This window comes from Ambystoma mexicanum, chromosome 12, assembly GCF_040938575.1.
Source record: "Ambystoma mexicanum isolate Mex_15411 chromosome 12, UKY_AmexF1_1, whole genome shotgun sequence".
In the NCBI taxonomy this organism is placed as follows: domain Eukaryota; kingdom Metazoa; phylum Chordata; class Amphibia; order Caudata; family Ambystomatidae; genus Ambystoma; species Ambystoma mexicanum.
Window position 1 is genome coordinate 117,188,367 of NC_090936.1, and position 22,466 is coordinate 117,210,832.

General features: G+C 43.5%; 1 protein-coding gene across 3 annotated transcripts in view; it reads right to left on the bottom strand.

Moving 5' to 3' along the window:
• Window positions 1-22,466, bottom strand: part of SCUBE1 (signal peptide, CUB domain and EGF like domain containing 1) — a 2,600,196-nt gene that overhangs the window by 1,805,761 nt on the left and 771,969 nt on the right. For 2 of the 3 annotated variants that reach the window (XM_069628129.1, XM_069628127.1), the window contains exon 7: window positions 9,303-9,392. The exons of the other annotated variant lie outside the window; for it this stretch is intronic. In XM_069628129.1, the coding sequence (XP_069484230.1) occupies window positions 9,303-9,392 (90 nt within the window). The remainder of the gene's footprint in view (window positions 1-9,302; window positions 9,393-22,466) is intronic. 3 annotated transcript variants of the gene reach the window in all.

Sequence of the window (22,466 nt, forward strand, 5' to 3'; positions counted from 1 at the left end):
TCCTGTTGCTACTATTCATTTGAAAAAATATATATTTTTAAATTCTTATTGAATTTAAAGAACATACAATACCATAGCTCACATGTAAACTGATCTGACGTCATACATTATTCAAGAAAATACAATTGATAATGTTTCAACTATAAAAAAAAAACATCAAATATACCATCAATCAAACAGGTCACACACATAGAGCTCATTAATCCCATCCCAATTATCATTATAAGCTTCAAGGTTACCTTTACTTTGATGAGAGACCGTCTCTCTAGGTGATAAAATGGCCATATCGGGTAACCAATCTTCATATAACCGTTTCTTAACAACGCAATATTTGTTTTTTGGCCACAATAAGAGTTCTATATGACCACATTACCTTAGACAGAGAAAGCTGTCTTTGCAGAGAAATCAATCCCACCGCACATTTGACAGGAGATCTTGGATTGATAAACCTAGAATCATATCTACTCTTTGCAATACCTCTTCCCTGAAGGGTTTAACGTTCTTACAATTCCAAAATATATGAGAACATGTCCCTGTCTCTTCTTTAAAACATTTATTTATTTGTTTATTTATTGGATAATTATAAGGTGCTTATAAAACAAGACAGTGGGCTTCATTACGACTTTGGAGGTAGCCATGGCGCTATTGGCGCGGTTCCGGGTTCCCTCAATGGGGAATTACCAGGCCATTCCGAGTTTGGAGGGCCCGGTAATTCCCCTTCAGGGAACCCGGGCCTGGTCCTTCCCCATTCCCATTTGAGCCCCCATAGGGCTCAATGGGAATGGGGAGGGAGCTAACAACGGGCCCGCTGATAATGGGCCCGTTGTTAGCTCCCTTGTTCCCTCGGGGAACCTGCTATGGACGTCAGGATAAACCAGACGTCCACAGAGGGTCCCGCGAGGGAACCTCTTAATATTGCGGAGTGGCTTTAACTGCGCAGGCACCATTACCGGCGCCGTTAAACCCATTTCGCAATTGTTATAATGAGGCCCAGTGTTTGAAAGTGCCACAAGGAACAAGGGAAGGGAGCAAGTAAATAATGAAATTGACAATGAATAAATAGAAATGGACAGCAGTCCTACTAGGTCTTGTGACATACGGGAGAAAGCAAGTGCAGTGAAAAAGAAGAGGAAAAGTGGGGGGCAAGTGCTAATAGTGTCCCCTAGGGGGGAAGGGTCAGAGGTGCCTGTAGGGAGGGAACAGGAAATTGCATGGGCAGAGAGGGAGGTCTACCACCCAACAGGTAGGTGCAGAGCGGAGGTAACCACCCGATAGGTGGGTTTGGGCCCAGAGGGCAGTGCAGGGAGGTGGGGTGCTGGGGGCGATTGGGCATAAGGCCAGGACCATATTGGACTCTTCAGGGGCCAGGCCGCCAATCTCAGCAACAGAGAGGATGTTAAGCATGGGAGAGGGAGAAGGAATGAGGAGAAGAGAAAGGTCTTGAGTTTTGCTGGACTTGAGGTGGTCTGGTTCAAGACGGAGAGAGAGAGGGAGGCAGTTCCATAGGAGGGAGCCAGCTGAGGAGCGAGATCTGCCCCCAACTCTCTGTTTGGAGAAATTTTTGATCAGCAGAGAGTTGGAGCCGGAAGATCGAAGGGATCTGGAAGGGGAATATTTAGTGAGAGGTGAGTTGCAGGTAGCGTGGTCCCAGACAGCCTTGTGGATGATGCAGAAGATCTTGAATTTGATCCTTGTAGCAACCGGGAGCCAGTGGAGAGAATTTAGAGCTGGAGAGATACGGTCCCAGGGCTTGAGGCCAATGATAAATCTTGCAGCACTATTCTGGATTAGTTGAAGAGGAAGGAGCAAAGAAAGGGGCAGATTTAGAAAGAAGCTGTTACAGGAGTCTAGCCTGGAGAGGACAAGTACCAACATTCTGAAGAAGGTAGAAGTTTATTAGCACACACCCAATTCGGGGACCAATACAACTGATGTACTATTCTGTTCTTCATTTTTTTTTTTATAAATGAAGAGAAGCATCTTTATGTACCCGGCTCTGAGTTACATTTCAATGGGAGTAAGAAAATGGTCATTGGAGATTGTCACTTTGTTCCTCTGCCGGGTCCTAAAGCAGAAAGATTTGTCTGCAATGAAGGCAAGTACATGCACCTCCCTTTGAATACTGCCACTGTACACATTTATCACCACATCTGTAATGTGAGCCTAAGTGAAAAAGGACACAAAAGAATCAAAAATGATGACAAGTTAAACGCTAACAATTTGGGTGTTGGTGTTAATGACGGGCTAGTTATTTTCAACTATGCAATTTGGAATGGTGTCCGAGTGTCAGAGCTGTGGGAAAAAAAGGTCATATGGGCAGGTGCTGTTATATACTATAATACATTGAGTAACTGTTTTGTTTTGGAGGTGACTAATGAAGTGGAGGTCCTAGTTTTGAAGAAAAAGATCCGCATTATGTCAGGGATATCAGCACATTGATGAACTCTGGCTCACAACATGGCAGTGCATGTAAACATCTTTAAGGAGATGTCTCAGGAGGTTTCATTGCTCGTTAAGCCTGATAGTATATCATGGTGGTCTAACGAAAATAGCCAATAAAGATGTTTGGACTTACTGGACGTTTTGGGATTTATGTGGATGAACATCACAAGGAAAAGAACATGTTCCTTGCAAATGTGTGCCAATATTAGTGTTACCTTACAGAAAATGTTAAAAACAAATTAGATCCAAATGCAGTGAGATGTGTCGAGTTGTGAGCAGGAGAAAAATGCAGCAAAGGAGAGTCATTCAACTATTTTCAGTGAGAAAATGTGGTGTTTTAAAGGATGTGGGCCCTGCAGAACAGTAAAGGATTTTTCTTAACTTATGAGACACAAGGTTAGAAATATACCAGTAACCTGCTGTGCAGATGTGTCCAATGATCTATAGGTATTGGTGGCAGAACTAGTCGACTATCATTATAGATGACATGCTATGGACATGCACCCACTTAACAAAATACGTATGATTGTTGAACTCCTAATAGACTGACTGGTTCACCTCTTTGGAGCTCACCTTTGCCTTTCATCAAATGTTTAGAAGGGGTACACCTCTTTTGTGAAATCTGATTTTGGCCTCTGCAATGATGGTTGTGAAGAGGGCAATGTCAAAATCTTTGGCAGCACCCCAAGATTTTCAGGACGATATGCAGGTAAACAGCAGGAATAGACATAATGATGATAGGAGATTATATGAAATGTTAGAAATGCTACTTTACCATTTATTTACTTTAAGTATAGAAAATGTAAGTTTAAGCGTAAGAAGAAAAAGTATGTGCATTCATCTTCCTGAGGGACCCTACCAAACAATCCCACATACTGCACTGGCTGACAAACCTGAAGCTTTCTCACCTCAGCCCTAAATCCTTCAGCTTCATCATTTAAAATATTTGTTTCCAGGCCCACATCGCTCAGAAACCCTAGATGGGTTAGCACCAGTTCTTGCTCCTCCCAAGAAAATCAAACACTTCATCCCTGCCACAACCTTTACAATGGGCATTTGGATCCTTACTCATTCCCACCTGAACAGGGGCAAGATTCTTCTCACTGCATTGCCAACCTTCTCCCTGGCCCAGCTGAAAGGTGTCCTACACATCTGACCCTGTCTTGTCATAGAAATATGACCATATCACTGTAACACTCAGAGGGATGTACTGGTAACCACACCTAGCCCGCACCCCCTGCAAAACATCGTACATTGAATACAAGGAAATGACAAAGTTTCTTTCTACGTGACCGAAAAAGTCATCATCTCTGGAATCCTCTGGGGGTACCAAAAGACGCAGCATCACTAGACTAAAATATAAGATTCAAGAATGGAAGAACCAGAATTCAGGCCTTCCTCTAATAGACCCAGAGGAATACACTCATGCACATTCAGCGGGCTCCTCAAGTAACACTTTATTACCTGTTTAACCTTAGAAAGCAGCTCTCCCACCACTTCCCCTTAGCATCTCTCTGCATTCTACCCCTTCCTTACAGTGCTCGGTCGCTTGCTAGATAGGTTTGCACTATACAAATCTCATGAATTCATACATATTTGGAACTCAAAAGAATTTGGTACCATTATTACACAAACAAAAGAACCTGAAAATAAAACTAATTTCTAACATTTTAGTTATGGCAGAACACTAATTAAAATATGTTCAGAAATGTAGCGAAATCAATAGTGCCGAACACTGGTTGCTAAAGAATGCTATAGAGTGGTATGTGAAAACATGAAACAAGAGCTAGAGAAGGTGACAACCATCGCTTGTTTTAACATCAGGGTCAAAGACGCAAGTGCCGATAACGCAGGGCTCCTGCTCATGCACGAACACGAAGGGCAATGTGTGACAAGAGCATTGCCATCAAGATTACTAACAGGGGTCGAGTTGCGGGACTCTGTACAGCAGAACGAGCAGAAAGAGACTTTGGTAATAGTGCGGATAGTAAGTAATCTATGCCCATTTCTTCGGGGAAGAGATTTCACTATAAGATCAGATCACAATCCCTTCGGGGCTATTGTAATAAGAAAGGGATTGTGCCCTGTCACATATTTGTTATTGGGTTCAGCAAGTGCACACGTATTTATACATTGTAGAACTTTTTCCAGGTAAAGAACATTTTTACAGACTTTCTGGAATGGTAACCTCTCACCTGCCATATGAAAACGATCACAATGGCCGAGAGCATTTATTCTGTGGGTGGACTGAAGTAGTATTCATGAAACACTGGGAGGCTGACATTTTTAAAAGACGTTTGAAGAAAGCGAACCATCGTAAAGAAACCACAGTCCTTTTTGAAAAAAACGGGGAGGACTGCATTTCAGTGGATAAGAGCGGCTGGGGATGCCCCATTCAACACAAAGAAAACGAAATATTGGATTGAATTAATTCACACCAGTAGGACAGACACAATTAAGACTATCGGCAAATAATATGGAAGTCAAAAGCAGCTGATATAATGTGCATCACGGGGCAACAAATGTAACGTGCAAAGAATAACTACACCCCCATTAATCTGCCCCAACATTCATAATTCACTGTGTGTGCAAACTTGCCCAGGACATCAATGGAACCATAGCTTTTCAGTACGACAATTTCTCAATGTGTAATTGTCATGATCGATATTCTGGCAAACTGATCCTAGGCCATCACTATTGATATTACCAAAAAACAAATGATTCGATTAATGAAAGAAGTGCTATTAACACATTAATATCCTAATGAAATTATGGCTGGTGATGGAGAACATAAATAGGCTAGAATGCTACGAATCAAATGTAAAGGAATTGCCTTTACCAACCAGAAACGACTGTGGGAGACAGATTGTGGAATAGTGTGTGACAGAGCTAGCGTGCATGAAGAATGGTAATGTTGGGATGGCAGTTCCAGCTCAGAGGAGGAGCAGAGCAGAGGAAGGGGTGTTATGGCAGACATGTGACACGTCTTTTGGATTACAAGTAATAATAGCCAGTTACAGCTAAGAGGAGGAGAGGAGCAGAGGAAGGGGGTTATTGCAGACATGTGACACGTCTTTTGGATTATAATTAATAATAGCCAGTTACAGCTAAGAGAAGGAGAGGAGCAGAGGAAGGGGGGTTATTGCAGACATGTGACACGTCTTTTGGATTACAAGTAATAATAGCCAGTTACAGCTAAGAGGAGGAGAGGAGCAGAGGAAGGGGGTTATTGCAGACATGTGACACTTCTTTTGGGTTATAAGTAATAATAGCCAGTTACAGCTAAGAGAATGAGAGGAGCAGAGGAAGGGGGGTTATTGCAGACATGTGACACGTCTTTTGGATTACAAGTAATAATAGCCAGTTACAGCTAAGAGGAGGAGAGGAGCAGAGGAAGGGGGATTATTGCAGACATGTGACACGTTTTATGGATTATAGCTAGTTACAGCTAAGAGAAGGAGAGGAGCAGAGGAAGGGGGTTATTGCAGACATGTGACACGTCTTTTGGGTTATAAGTAATAATAGCCAGCTACAGCTAAGAGGAGGAGAGAAGCAGAGGAAGGGGGCTATTGCAGACATGTGGCACGTCTTTTGGATTACAAGTAATAATAGCCAGTTGCAGCTAAGAGGAGGAGAGGAGCAGAGGAAGGGGGGTTATTGCAGACATGTGACACGTCTTTTGGATTATAGCCAGTTACAGTTTAGAGAAGGAGAGGAGCAGAGGAAGGGGGTTATTGCAGACATGTGACACGTCTTTTGGGTTATAAGTAATAATAGCCAGTTCCAGCTAAGAGGAGGAGAGGAGCAGAGGAAGGGGGGTTATTGCAGACATGTCACACGTCTTTTGGATTATAGCCAGTTACAGCTAAGAGAAGGAGAGGAGCAGAGGAAGGGGGTTATTGCAGACATGTGACACGTCTTTTGGATTACAAGTAATAATAGCCAGTTACAGCTAAGAGGAGGAGAGGAGCAGAGGAAGGGGGGTTATTGCAGACATGTGACACGTCTTTTGGATTATAGCCAGTTACAGCTAAGAGAAGGAGAGGAGCAGAGGAAGGGGGTTATTGCAGACATGTGACACGTCTTTTGGGTTATAAGTAATAATAGCCAGCTACAGCTAAGAGGAGGAGAGAAGGGCTATTGCAGACATGTGGCACGTCTTTTGGATTACAAGTAATAATAGCCAGTTACAGCTAAGAGGAGGAGAGGAGCAGAGGAAGGGGGGTTATTGCAGACATGTGACACGTCTTTTGGATTATAGCCAGTTACAGTTTAGAGAAGGAGAGGAGCAGAGGAAGGGAGTTATTGCAGACATGTGACACGTCTTTTGGGTTATAAGTAATAATAGCCAGTTCCAGCTAAGAGGAGGAGAGGAGCAGAGGAAGGGGGGTTATTGCAGACATGTGACACGTCTTTTGGATTATAGCCAGTTACAGCTAAGAGAAGGAGAGGAGCAGAGGAAGGGGGTTATTGCAGACATGTGACACGTCTTTTGGATTACAAGTAATAATAGCCAGTTACAGCTAAGAGGAGGAGAGGAGCAGAGGAAGGGGGGTTATTGCAGACATGTGACACGTCTTTTGGATTATAGCCAGTTACAGCTAAGAGAAGGAGAGGAGCAGAGGAAGGGGGTTATTGCAGACATGTGACACGTCTTTTGGGTTATAAGTAATAATAGCCAGCTACAGCTAAGAGGAGGAGAGGAGCAGAGGAAGGGGGCTATTGCAGACATGTGACACGTCTTTTGGGTTATAAGTAATAATAGCCAGCTACAGCTAAGAGGAGGAGAGGAGCAGAGGAAGGGGGGTTATTGCAGACATGTGACACGTCTTTTGGATTATAGCCAGTTACAGCTAAGAGAAGGAGAGGAGCAGAGGAAGGGGGTTATTGCAGACATGGGACACGTCCTTTGGGTTATAAGTAATAATAGCCAGTTCCAGCTAAGAGGAGGAGAGGAGCAGAGGAAGGGGGTTATTGCAGACATGTGACACGTCTTTTGGATTATAGCCAGTTCCAGCTAAGAGGAGGAGAGGAGCAGAGGAAGGGGGGTTATGGCAGACATGTGACACATCTTTGGGATTACAAGTAATAATAGCCAGTTACAGCTAAGAGGAGGAGAGGAGCAGAGGAAGGGGGTTATTGCAGACATGTGACACGTCTTTTGGATTATAATTAATAATAGCCAGTTACAGCTCAGAGGAGGAGAGGAGCAGAGAAAGGGGGGTTATTGCAGACATGTGACACGTCTTTTGGATTACAAGTAATAATAGCCAGTTACAGCTAAGAGGAGGAGAGGAGCAGAGGAAGGGGGTTATTGCAGACATGTGACACGTCTTTTGGGTTATAAGTAATAATAGCCAGTTACAGCTAAGAGGAGGGGAGGAGCAGAGGAAGGGGGGTTATGGCAGACATATGACACGTCTTTTGGATTATAAGTAATAATAGCCAGTTCCACCAAAGAGAAGGAGAGGAGCAGAGGAAGGGGGTTATTGCAGACATGTGACACGTCTTTTGGATTACAAGTAATAATAGCCAGTTACAGCTAAGAGGAGGAGAGGAGCAGAGGAAGAGGGTTATTGCAGACATGTGACACGTCTTTTGGGTTATAAGTAATAATAGCCAGTTACAGCTAAGAGGAGGAGAGGAGCAGAGGAAGGGGGTTATAGCAGACATGTGACACGTCTTTTGGGTTATAAGTAATAATAGCCAAATGATGGCTTACTTCATCTGTCTGGGTAAATAGCAGGGCCATTTTGTGAAGCAGAAGAATATGTGGTTCAGTTTGTCCTACTACCAGAATTTATACTAGAATTAGTGCCATGTCCTGCTCATGTGCACAAATTAAGGTCACACGATGTACCCTTGCCAAGAACTGCACCAGATCATACGTTGAGTTCTCTACCTGCGCCCCCGTGCACACACATGCATTAGTTGTCAGCTAAAGGCATGGGATTAGCATTTCACAGAGCCTCCATTGCAATAATGTCATTGGAGGATGGTGGACATCGACATATGTAGCTTCGAATGTCATCTCCTGCATGTTAAGCTATGGCCAGGGTTAGGCCATGGACTACCGGCAGCTTGCCTTATGCCATTGCCAGTACAGGCCCATGCCCAGTAATTCAGGTCTCAGTGTCCTTGCCCTTCTGGGCGACCATCGCTGCTTGCATACTCCAGTTATGATAAACTGCTGTAGTTGAAAAGCAGACATGGCTATTGGGAAGACTCTCTATTTTATGGGCAGATGGAATAGAAGTGATGTAAAAATTCAGTTGGTCTTCGTCTGCTTTGATTGTCCATTTACCATACCCTATTCAGGCTTCTCTTGGCCCCCTCAAGTCCAAGGTGAGGCGTTGCAACTAGCATGTATCTCTGCACACTGCCTAGTTCTAACAGTGGGGAAGGGATTTCGGCTCAGTACAAGTAGCTTCTGACACGGTTGCGAATAAGATATCGTTGTGTCACAGTACATATTACATGTATTCCTATATTATCGGACTTGGGCCACATTCTTACTTAATACTTTGATCAGGGACGCATAAGTCCACAGGAACTCTGCAAGAGAATAAGAGCCAGTCCTCCAAAGAATGAATATTCTTTTTCTTACACTGCGTTCAACAACTTTCTTTCCCTTTATTATTGCAGTTTCACTGTGTATTGCCAATGTCAATATATTTATAACCTTGGGGCTGCAATTGTTTTCTTGTCTAAACAGAGAATGAACAAGTGTTTTAAGTACGCAAGAAAACAAGATTTACATTTTAGACGATGGGACCTTCTGCAAAATGTTTGCCATATGAATCAAATTAAACACAGATACAAGTTCTAGCACAACAAAGGAAGTGGAAGAAAAATGTTACCCATAAGTAGTCGCCGTTTCACCCGCTTGTCCACATCAGCTACTGACGTGGCATTGTACTCAGAACTCTCAATTGCAGCCTCATCCTTCTCTAAAACACAAGCAAGGAACAAACATGGAGCATTTGGTTAATCAAAAGCCCGATCTAAGACAGTTTCTTGTCATTGTGTAACCAAAGCCAAGAAGCAAGTCATGAAAGCACTACACCCTGTTTCCAAGGGTTAATCCCATGTGCAAAACAAAGAATTCTATTCATAAGGCAAGGTGGACATGGGAGATGGGCTAGAAAACGCTTACGTTAATAAAGGCCAATCCCATCATGCTGGACTAACAAATAGTTTACAGATCTGTGTGTTCGGGAGGTGTTAGTATGAAGGTGGGATGTGTGAATGTGTGGGATATGCGACAGGAGGAAAACACACAACATAAGGAAAGAGTACATTTGAAACAAAATATTAGTTTTTTCAGAATGGCTACTGCTACCACTTGAACATGTCAGCTCAGGAACAAACAGGGTTACCAGAATCTGGTGAAGGACGGACATGTCTATAACAGTCTTTTTGCACAGTTGTACAACATGCATGCACATAAACACAAACACACAAACACATAAAGTTTGACCTGGGCAGGGATGGTTGCCTGCTTGTCTTCGAAACATTACCACAGTAGCTAAACATTCAATGTTATGATGTGGCAAACAGGATCCATTATTTTAAAGCAATGCAGTAAAGCATTAAGAGGCCTGCACGTTTGGTTAGTTGTTTCAGGTTAATGTAAATGTGCATTAAGCAATAGAAATGTGTATGGTGGGAGGATAAATGATAAAGGTTTCGTATTCAAGAATGGAAGCGAGGAAGATGTTAGGTAATTAAAGCAGATTTAATGGGAAAAAACACAAATAAGTGCGCATGAAAGTATGCATGCATGCATCAAACAAAGAAGCAAGCTAAGCAAACTACTGTACAATGTGTTAAGCAGTGGGTAAAAGTATTTATCTGAAATTGCAGGTGTTTGTATTCTTTCAGTGATGTCAGGAATAAACACCACAGAAGACAACAAACATTGGGATCATGGCGATTCCTAAATCATAACAAAGAGATTAACCGTTCTGAGATTGGATTAGGCTGCAATGGAGGCATTTCTTTTGAGGTTTTTACATTGTTTAGTTATGTAGTTCTATTTGTTTCCATAAATAATTCATGAACATAAGTAATCTGACAAGACAGGCAATCGGGACCCATCACCAGAAAGCAGGACAAAAAAATGGAAAAATCTTTTAACCTAAGCAGGTAGACTAAACCAACTCAAGCACAAAACATTGTAACATATAGATGGGATGCATTACTCACCGTAATTGTATTTCTGATGCTTGTATCTGTTTAGATTCACATGCTGTGCATAGGCTGACATCTAGTGAAAGCTGCAGAGTATTACAGTTTGTTTTTCGAAACTCGAAAAGGGGCGTCGAACTAGGGCGTGCCAGTAATACTATCCCTAGTGTGACATCCACTGTACTCATGATCCCTCACACGTGTAGGACCTTCAGATTATATTTTCTCTGACATGAGGTAGCATGAGGAGTAGCGTGAGTACAGAGTATCCAAGCAGATAAGATAGATAAGACTACAAGCATCCATGCGCCTTCTCTCAGAGGGGAGGAAGGGCGGGCGCATGTGAATCTAAGCAGATACAAGCATCAGAAATACGATTACGGTGAGTAATGTATCCCTCCTGAGGCTTGTGGAATCTTCTTAGATCACATGCTGTGCATAGATTAGCGAGCAGTGTTAGAAGAAGGAGGTGGGATGTGAGAAGGGTCATGAGCGAACAAATGTCTTAGAACTGCTTGTCCCACTTGAGTATCTGTCTTGGAATGAATGTCAATGCAGTAGTGCTGAGTAAAGGTGTGAATAGAGCTCCATGTAGCTGCTTTGCAAATGGTGTCAAGGGGTACCTTTGCAATGAAATCCAGAGTGGCTCCAGTATCTCTTGTAGAGTGGGCCCTCAGCGTAAAAGGCAGTGTTTTATCTAAAAGGGAATTGCACAGTTGGATACATCTGACTATCCACTTAGAGATGGCATTCTTAGAGACGCGATCTCCATCTCTGCCTGGAGCTATGCAGATGAACAGTTGATCTGTCTTTCTTAGAGGCCTGGTCTTGTCTACATAGTAGAGGACCGCCCTCCTCACATCTAGTGTGTGGAGTTTCACCTCAGCAGAGATTTTGGGTTCCTGGAAGAAGGCCGGTAGCTCAATGGACTGGTTAACATGGATTTGGAAATGAACTTAGGTGAGAACCTAGGGTGAGTGAATAAAACCAGTTGTTTATCCTTATGAACAGTAAAGAAAGGATCCTGCACTGACAGACCTTGAATTTCACTGACCCTTCTTATGGATGTGATGGCTAGTAAGAAGGCAGTTTTATAAGTCAAGTGTTTGAGACTAGATTTGTGCATGGGCTCAAAGGGAGGTCCCATGAGTTTAGCAAGTACCACATTAAGGTCCCAACCTGGTGGTGGGTTAGAAATTGGAGGGTGGAATCTCTTTACCCCTTGCATAAATGCTTTGACAACTGGCACTTTCCACCATGACATCTTGTTATAGGAAGTGGTGTAGGCTGATAAAGCTGGCAGGTGCACTTTAAGTGAGTTAAACACTAACCCTGCATCCAATAGGTGCAGCATATAGGTGACGACATTAGAAGGAGTGCAATCAACTGGGTTGATTTGCTTATTCTGGCACCAAATAACAAATTGTTTCCATTTATCATAGTAACAGTGCCTTGTGTTAGGTTTTCTTGACTCTTTCAAGATATCCATACATCTCTGGGGTAAATTGAGATGTCCAAACTCTATCACTCAGGAGCCAGGATGCCAAGTTCATTGAGTTGGGCTGAGGATGCACTGTTAGCCCCTCTTGCTGGGAGAGTAGGTTGTACCGGCACGGGAGTTTGATGGGGTCGCACACCGCCAGTTTGCGTAGGTGTGAATACCATGGTTGTCTTGCCCACATAGGAGCAACCAGGATGAGCGTAATCGGTTCCTTGTGGATCTTGTTGACCACCTTCCTCACCAGAGGGGTTGGTGGAAAAGCGTAGGCAAACATCCCTGACCAATTCATCCATAGGGCGTTCCCCTTGGAGCCTGGCTGGGGGAATCTGGATGCGAAGTCTGGGCATTGCCTGTTTTTGCTTGTGGCAAATAGGTCTATAGTGGGGAAACCCCACTGAGAAAAGAGGTCTCCTACGACCTCTTTGTGTAGTATACACTCGTGTTCTTCTGGAAGGGGATCCCTGCTCAGAGCATCTGCTAGCGAGTTGAGATCCCCTGGAAAATGTTGGGATGACAGGTAAATCTTCAGTTTAAGTGCCCATCTCCAAATTCTCTGGGCAACTTTGGACAGATTTGATGAACGAGTTCCCCCTTGTTTATTTAAGGAAAACATTGCCGTCGTGCTGTCTATTAGGATTTGCACTGACAGGTTGGATAGGAGGGGTTTGAATGCCTGAAGCGCTCTGAAGACTACCAGAAGTTCTAGCAGATTGATGTGATTCTGAGCCACTGTGCGAGACCAGAAACCTTGAGCTGGATGGTTCAGGCAGTGGGCTCCCCACCCTGCTAGGTAGGCATCTGTTGTGACAACAGCCTGTATCTATGGACCGTATAAGGGTTTCCCCTTCGTAAGAATCTCTCTTGTCCACCATCGAAGACTCTGTACTAGTGTTGGCGAAACGACCACTAGATCGTCCCACTGACCACTTGCTTGAGACCACTGTTTCGCCAACCATTCTTGCATGGGTTGCATGCGCAGGCGCGCGTGGGGAACCAGGTAAATGCAAGATGCCATCATGCCTGGCAAACACATCGCTTTGCGCACCCTTATTTGGCGATCGGCCTGATATTGAGGAATTTGCAGCAACAGGTTCCGTATCCTTTCCTCTGATAGAAAGGCCAACCCCTCTTGGGTGTTTGGGACAGCTCCTAGGAACTGTTTTGAAGTGCTTGGCACCAGGCTTGATTTTTATCTTGTTGATTGAGAAGCCCAATTGGAAGAGGAGGTTGATTGTTCTTTGAATGTTTAGTCTGCACATCAAGGGGGTTTCCCCTGTGATGAGCCAGTCGTCCAGGTAAGGGTACACCGGGATTGCCTTTCTGAGTGGGTGCGCCACCGCCACCACCGCCAGTACCTTGGTGAATACCCTTGGAGCCAAGGCTATACCGAAGGGCAGCACCTTGAACTGGTAGTGCTGGTTGTCTTTTTTGAAACGTAAGAATCTTCTGTGCGCTGGGAACATTGAAATATGAAAATAGGCATCTTTCATATCCAATGTTGCCATGTAATCTCCCTTTTTAGTAGGGGGATTACCTCTTGGAGTGTAGTCATGCAGAATTTTTGTGGCTTGACATACTTGTTTGCAGGGCGCAAATCTAATACTGGGCGCATTGTTAGATTTTTTTTGGCACAAGGAAGTAGGTTGAATAAATACCCCTGTTTACCTGGTTGCCCGGGACGAGTTCTATGGCGTCCTTTGCAAGTAGAATGGCGATCTCCTCACGAAGGATTTTCTGGTGCTCCAACAAGTGTACCTTATGTCTTGGGGGATGGTCGTGGGGGCACTCTAGTAGTTCTATACAGTATCCTGCGGACACTGTGGACAGCACCCATCTGTCCGAAGTGATCCCTTCCCATGCGTGGGTGAAGGTGAAAATACGCCCCCCTACTGGGGATGCATGGGAGGGGACCCGAAGTGGAACGTCACTGTTTACTGGGTGGCGTACCACCTCTGGCGGGACTGCCTCTACCCCTAGTGCGGCCGCGGCGCTAGCCCTCTGGAGAAGGCTTGTGATGCTTGGAACTGATTGTTGCCCCATGAGGTTCCTTGATTTTGATAGTAATTCGAACCACTCTGGGAGCTTTGGCCCCGAAAGCGACGAAAATTAGAGTTACCCCTCTGTCCTGAGGGTTTATTTGTAAGTTGTCCGAGAGATTTTAGTGTCTCGTACTCGTCCTTAGCTGTCTTTAAGGCTTCCTCCACTGCCTTGCCGAACAGTACGTCCGGCTCTACCGGCATGTCTTTAAGGGGGCTTTGGTCTCGGGTTTGAACCCTGACTCTTAACCATGCGTGACGCGTTATCACAGTGCCTTCTGCGTTTAGTCGTCCAGCCTTATCTGCTGCATCAAAGTTCGTTTTCAGAATGCATCCCGATACCGACCTTCCATATGCTGCCAGCTGAGCCAACTGGCTCTTCAGTAGTTCAGGTGCGGAGGATACTAAAGCAGCTACTTCTTCCCACTGGTGGCAATTATAGCTTGCCAAAAGAATTGTGCTGTTTGCAATTCGTGCCTGATAGGCGGAAGTGGTGGCAGCTTTCTTGACGAGAGTATATAGTCACTTGCTTTCTTTATCGGGATGTGCTTCCGAAGAAGAGAGAGGTGTACCTGCCCTTTTTCTGGTGGTTGTTACTACCAGGCAGTCAGGTTTTAATTGGCCTCTAATGTATAGGGGATTAGAAGGTGCGGCACGGACTCATTTTTCAAATCGTGGATTAACCGCACAAGTAAGATTAGGAGTTACCAGCGAGGGGTCAATTCTATGCTGGACAGACTTTAATATAGGGATAGCCTGAGCAATGGCTCTTTGTCACCCATGATCTCTTCTGCAAAATCCCTGTCCTCTTGGACACCTTGTGTGTCAATTTTAAAATGAGCTTCTGTCTTGGCCAGTACCTCGTTGAGGAGTGGTTGATTATGCACCGGGGGTTCTTTAGGAATTGGGGAGTCAAAATTGTAGGCTTCAGCCTCATCCTCCTCCTCCTCCTGGTCCTCATCATCCCTGGTCTTCCATAATTTGTCGGTCTGTTTCATCACAGTATGACTCTGGATGGTAAGATTCAATGACGAAAGGGTCTGTGACCAAATCCTGCACCTGGGCATCAGAGCGGGGTCTTTTATTAGGGGGTTGAGAATCCTTGGACCCCGAAGGGGCCGAGATAGCTGGTGTGTTGGCATAACTATGAAAATAATGAGGGTCTTTTTCGTAGAAGCCTGCCATAAATGCCATTCATCTCATAACCCTGTCGATATCAACTGAGCTCCGTTCCTTCCTACAAAATCTTCTGTTTCTTCTTCCATACCCATGTCGTGAGCAGTGGGTGGGGTGATTTTTCCTTTAGTGGTAGGGTCAGGGACCTTAGCCTTTCCTACTGATTTAGGGGCCTTTTGTTTTTCCTTATGAACATGGTGTTCTGAAGGCTTCTTGTGTTGTTTCTCCCCCTTCCATTGACTAGAGGAATGTTTCCCAGTGCTTTTCGGGGCCTCCGAGGAACCTGACGCCTTACGTCGAGATTCGGAGGTGGTATCTGACACCTCGCGTCGAGATTCGGAGGTCTTGGAGGAAGGCTGTTCTATCTTGGGAGTAGACGTTTCTCGTCCTGACTGGGGATAGGGGTTGGAATCGTCTTCCGACGATAGGGCCTCCGAGAGTATTGGGAGTGTGACACCTTTTCCAACTGCGGACGGTTGGTCTTTGTCATGAGGCGATCTTGAAGGAGAACGCCCAGAGGACACAGAATCGTTGGACCGCTCTCTCAGGGTCTTCCGTTGCCGATAGCTCGACGCGGTCGGGGCTGATGTGCTTAGTGGAAGTGGTGTGTGTTGCGCTTATGCCACCGGGTGTTGTCCCCATAACTGAGCCGCTGGCCAGTCCTCCGGGTTCAGGGGGTTAAGCGTGGGTGTCTGAAGTCACCCCTCTGCCCTCGCCGTCCGAAAAGGCGGCTTTGCTGCCATTGCTAAAAAACCCTTCGGCGTCCATGGCCTCTCGTTGCCTGGCATAGTGGGCCCAGCGTTTAGTGGAGCAGTCCTTAAGTGTTTTCGGCTTGAAGAGCTTGCAAGCTCGACAGGTAGCCTCGGAATGATCTCGTGGGAGACACAAATTGCACGTATTGTGCTTATCTACCCAGGGGAACTTCCTGTTACACTTAGGGCAGAATTTGAAAGGAGTACTCTCCGTATGTATCAATTTGGCAGCGGGCGTGTATATGTAGGAAATAAATGTGGACGCTTGTATGACCATCCCCCCTCTCCCTACTTGTACAGGTCCGAGGCCATAGGCCTTCCAAGGCCCGGGCCGAGGCCAGAGGCCTTCCAAAGCCCAAGGTCCATCGTGGAGCTTCGACGGCTGGTTTCCTCGATCTTCACCGGCGTCGATCTTCGGCGTAGGGTGGAAAGAACAAGGAAGTTTTAACAATAATTTTTTAGTATTGGCAAATGCCAGGGGAACTCCGCAACATGCGTCCGACTAGTATGGTGGAAAAAAACAATCTGAGGGCCCTACACGCGTGAGGGATCATGGGTACAGTGGACGTCTTCAGGGATAGTATTACTGGCACGCCCTAGTTCGACGCCCCTTTTTGAGTTTCGAAAAACAAACTGTAATACTCCCCAGCTTCCACTAGATGTCGGCCTATGCACAGTATGTGAACTAAGCAGATTCCACAAGCCTCCGAAATATTATTACAGAGAGTAATTTCAATGGAACACATGATAGATTTGACATGGAAAAATGTAACGTAGCATAGGTAACTTCAGGATATTAGTGTATGGTGAGCTTTGAGAAATGTATTATTTTTTAAACGCAACACATTTAGAGAGCTATCTAATAACTAATCAAGAAAACAATGTATACTGCTGAAAACATATGTTCCTTTTTAAATAAAATGGCACACCTTTTTAATTTTATAATGTGGCGCAAACAAAACCGTACCCATTAAATATAATATCACCTGTGACAAATCGGGGGAATTCGTCCCTTCTCCCCAAAGGGGGAGCCCCCACCCTGTGGGGCTAGGGAGCGGAGCCCGCTTTGTGATTCCTTCCTTAGGAGTAGAGGCAAGTGGGACCTCACCGGGAGAGACTGCACCCTTGGGGACAAGGATTCCTGTTACCACGAGGATCTCCCTAAAGCTGGACATACTGTACCTTACATGGGATGCTCAAAAGGAGCAGAGGATATAAAGTATCAGGACTGGGATGCAGAAACAACAAGTCTATGCCATTATCTTATGAGAAAAAAGCACATCATTTTAAATAAAAATGACCAATCTACTGGGACGAGGAGGTGGATTAATGAGCCCTCCGTGAGAACGCAATGAGAAGAAGAGAGAGACAAGCTCGTACGTGGCTTCGGAAACTTGCATGCTAAATAGCACCTGGAGAAGATAGAAACCCAGAAGCCTGTGAGTTTCGAACTTGCCCGAGAACACAGTGCAGGATGCCCGCAATACTGCAAACCACGAAGGGAGAGAACCAGCAAGGCAGAAGTCTGCAAGAAGGTGGTGGCGAAACCACAAATGAGAAGCTGTGGTGGATAGTCTATGCACAGAATATCACATAGACCACCGCCAAAAGCGAGTCACTAGGTGTCCCGTCATGGTGAACTACGAAGAAGCAAGCTCAGGCGGAGAGAGTCGCTAGCGGAACAAATCAAACAGTGGTCTGTGATCCGAAGAGAGGTGCCACACCCACAAAGCTCCTGAGGAAATCCCCCAGTCAGGAATAAAGGTAATGGGAAGGACTGGAGGCACCCAGGGAACCGTTGTACTGCACATGCAACTCGTCTCAGTGACAATTATGAAACAAAGTTCACTGGAAAACAAATTAACTTAAATTCCAATGGTACTAGAGAAGGAACCATCAAAAAGCTAAATAAAGCAAGAAAAAAGCAGTGCGATGAAATTCGCTAGTCCAAGGATACTAAACTAAATACCTTATACAAGAAGAGTATGATGTGACAGAAAGAATAAAGTGTGATACAGAGTTTGAGAGAACTAAACAATTGTACTATGTCTCAAGAAAAGTAAGCCCAAGTGAGGGGGGATATACAATTGTCCAGGAGGGAAAACCCACAACAACAGATACATAACAGCAACGACGAGAGATATGAAACCTGTGAGAATGTCTCAAAAGGGATTCCTAAGGAGAAAGGAAGATCTAATAATTCAGTTAATGAACTAAAGAGACAAATAGTCACAAGGGACTATTTGCAAATTCAATACTAACAAGGAAGACAATATTGGTACTCGGAGTATCCTCAGGAGAAAGGAATCATTCTCCTGATTTAAGTTAGTTTTCCCAGTGGTAGGGTCAGATAGGGTCGTTTTGGACAGCTGACTTGTTTATTTGGACATTCACGACTGACGAACGAGCACCTTTGTTAGTAACATAGTCAGGGACCACCTATTGGGATATGGAAAGATAGGCATTTTTAAATTACTTTAATAGAAAACTGTGCATCATGTCCTCTAAGAGACTGTGTACTTCTTCTGATGTGCCACGCACCATATAAAAATGAATTACAAAATTATAAATATGTTCTACAGAAAAAGACACAATTAGTTCAAATGGTCCATGCATGGTAAGAAATTATACACAACAGGAATAGCTTCTTTACCGAAAATCAAAAGTACAAGTGCAGCATTAAACATACATGGCATATATTCTAAAGTGCTTAAATGTGTTTAAAAAAAATATACAATAAAAGGAGACTATCTCTGATTCACTATTGTTACCCCCATCTAGGTAGGCATCAAAACTTTGAAATCTTTGAAAATAATTTGTCACCATCTTGTTTGAAGAGAACTCTACACTCTAATAAGCACTGAGACATTAGTTTGTCCAACACTCCAGGCACGCTTATAATAAAGCCTGAACAAAAAAACACAGACATTTGGCAGCCTCCCAACTAAAATTGTCTTCTAACATGATACTGACAAGCTCGACCCATAAAGGCAGGTTGTTTGGTCATAAAACAAAGGTGTACTGCTTCGCTGAAGCGTCCCCACAGCGCCCACAAGGTTTTCCAGGTGAGCCACGCTACTAAAGAATTACCTTAAACTGGTGTCATCTATGATTGGTGGCCAAACAAATACTTCAAGCTAACAGGAGAAAGTGCTTTATGACTGGTAGCAACTTCTCGCCGGTCATGCATTCTTGTCATTTGCAATTAAAGGGTAATCGTCTAAAATTCCCCCAGTAAAATATTATAAAATGAAGATATTTACCCCCTGCTGGACGTTCGTTGAAAAAAAGAATCTCTGCAGAATTTTGTTCTATATATTGAACTGCCATTTAGTAGGGGATAAAAGACATGTGGGGAAAACCAATCTCACAGGCATACTAACTGTGTAAACTCGCCACTTTACCAGCCGTTAAAGTAGGGTGCCGCAAAGGGACCTTGGAGCTAATTACGGTACCGCAATTTGCGGTACCGTAATTAGCGCCTTCCCCATTCCCGTTATGCCCTATGGGGGCAAAAATGGGAGTGGGGAAGTGCCTTGGTGAATGGGGAATTACCACCCCCGCTCACCTTGGAGTAGGGCGGTAATTCCGCCATCCACCAAGACGGAAGGTAAAATACCGGCGGCAACCATGGCGCTAACAGCGCCATGGTTACCGCCTACCGTGTAATGAGGCCCTAGGTCTTCCCAGAGGTACCTTGATTAGATTTCAAAATGTCACAGTCTACCATAACTAAAGCCAACGCCTGTATGATTTCAGATTAAAGTGGAGACTTTTTATCAAAACCTGCTCTTTGCTTAATGAAAAGGCAATTGCGCGAAACAGATAAACAACTTTAGGGAGAATTGCCATCTTAACTAAATTCTTTAAGCTTACAACAGAAATTGGGAGTTGATGCCATGTGTTCAGTTAATACTCAGTATTACCTAGAATGGATGAACATGTTCTATCTGATATCTCATCTGGATCCTGGCACACAACTCCTCATAAATATCTTACAGATTCCATAGTTAGACTAGCATAGTCCAGAGTATTTTAGATGATTGTTTCCACCTTGGTAATATTTAAACTATATCCCGAAAATGCTAGCAGTTTAAAAATGTGTGAAGCAGAAGCTCTGGGATTACCAAAAAAAAAGTAGAATATCATCAGCATATAATGCAATTTTAATTATAAAATGAACACCTGCATGTAAAGGAACAACAAGCTGATTCGAACAAAAGCTCTGGATGAGTAGATGGATGTACATGACAAATAATAACAAAGATAAAGGACCCCTCCTTGCCATTGTCCTCTGGTTGTCAGAAAAATAGGTTGAAACTGAGCTCAGGATCTGAACATCTGATTAGAGGACTAAATAGTAATTTTGAACCAAAGCTAGGAAATGAAACGATGAGGAAACCCCATCATATTCTTGGTGGCCAAATTAAATCCCTTTTACCTCTATCCACTGCCTTGTTATCATCTAAAAATGTACCTGAAAATAGGGATCCCTTCTAAACCATAACATCTACCTGAGTCTATACTACATTTCCATGGGTAACTGCATAATTCTGATAAAATAACACAACAAGCCACTTGTCTTAACCTATGGGCATGTGCTTTTTAAAAAAATGTTTCCATCTGTGTTTAATGGAGAAAAAGACTGACAGAAAAAAACTACTGACTGCTTTTGTCTCTTTTTAAGTGTTGACAATAATATATGCCTTCCCTCTGCTAGGGACAATTTAACCTTTACCTTAAATTTTGCATGCTAGATTATAAAAAGTTGGAACACAACAATCTCAGAATTTGACATACACTTCAGTCGCAATTCCATTTGGACCAGCGCCTTTCCCTAAGACTAACAGTTTAAGTGCCCTTGATATTTCAGCTTTGTTTAGATGAAGGGAGGAGAAATCTGCGGAAAACTGGGAAATGTGAGTTTGGATAAGTACTCCTCAATCAGTGTTGCATCCAGTCCAGAGGGTTTTTCATATAGTTCACTATTAAACTTTGAAAATGCCTCTAAAAACGTGAGTGGGTCTATAATAATAGCCCCACTATCTGACCGGATTCCAGGGGGCCTTACAGAATGCCTGAGGGGGTTGCGCTGGGCAGAAAGAGACACTCAAATTTTCTCTCAGTATCAATATATATTTTCTTCTCTCTCTCTTCTACTCTAGAGGCACTGATTGATTGAAAAAAGTGCTAATCCCCTATTGTGCTAATACTAGGGCTTGAAGTACCCCATCTGCTGAACTACTATTCCTAATACAAAGTTCATGTTCTTTTTTAAGTTTACCATTTTATTGTATTTATATTAAGGACACCAAAGGTAATGAACAGTACATACATGTAGTTTACCAATAGAAATGTGTAAATGCATGCTATAAGGTAATACAATATGAGAAATAAATGTGGTAAGAGATATAACCTCAACAAAAAAGACATTCTGTAGTCATGAAGTAGAACAACTTTTCAAGCTTAGTAACACTAAAAGATTACTAAGTTTAACAGTGCTTACAGATAGTATAGAAAGGAATAAAGCTAGCACATATCACCACCCAGCTATAACCATCAAGGAGAGGTCAATCACAAAAGTCATGTACATATGAATATGTAACATCTAAAGTATTAAATACAAATTCATTAGCTAATGTGCCAAAGCACAAAAGTACAAAACAAAAAGGCACACAAGAGGAGAGGATGACACACAGGGGAGGAACAACATTAAATAAATACAGAATCTGGCCCCTTTTAACAATATATTCTAACTAAAAAACAAACCCAAAATATGATGACTCTATCCCAAACAAGGGGATGTGCTATAACAAACAAGTCACAATGATTGGGGACGAGCCACGAAAATAAGGCATGTCATTTGATGTTTATCAGCATTGGTGTTAATAGCTATGCTATGTTACAACATATTTGCAAAAGAGAGAGGGATATTATTTTTAAATATATGCTGCAATACTTCCCCAAATATGATTCCAGAAAGACTTTGGGCCTGATTCACAGAACATTTTCCAATGGGAGTGCCCCATTTTAAAACGCTTTTCTGAATCAGGCCCAAAATGAATTTACAGATACAAACATATGTTTAAAGGTACCAACCTTGTCTAGACAGAACTAATACTTATCATTATTGCTACATTTAGGATTTAACAATTTACAAGAGGTTAATAAGTCTCTATGAGGGACAAAATAGGACGTTTGGGGCAAACTAGATGATTTAAAGAGCACTCCACTCCGACTTCAGATATGGTATCATATATACTTATGGTGTATATTGACGAATGATACAAGTGTGGAACATTTGTTTAGAGAGATGCCGATGTTTGCCTATAAAAGAAGTGCGAACCTGAGAGACAAATTGGTGAAAAC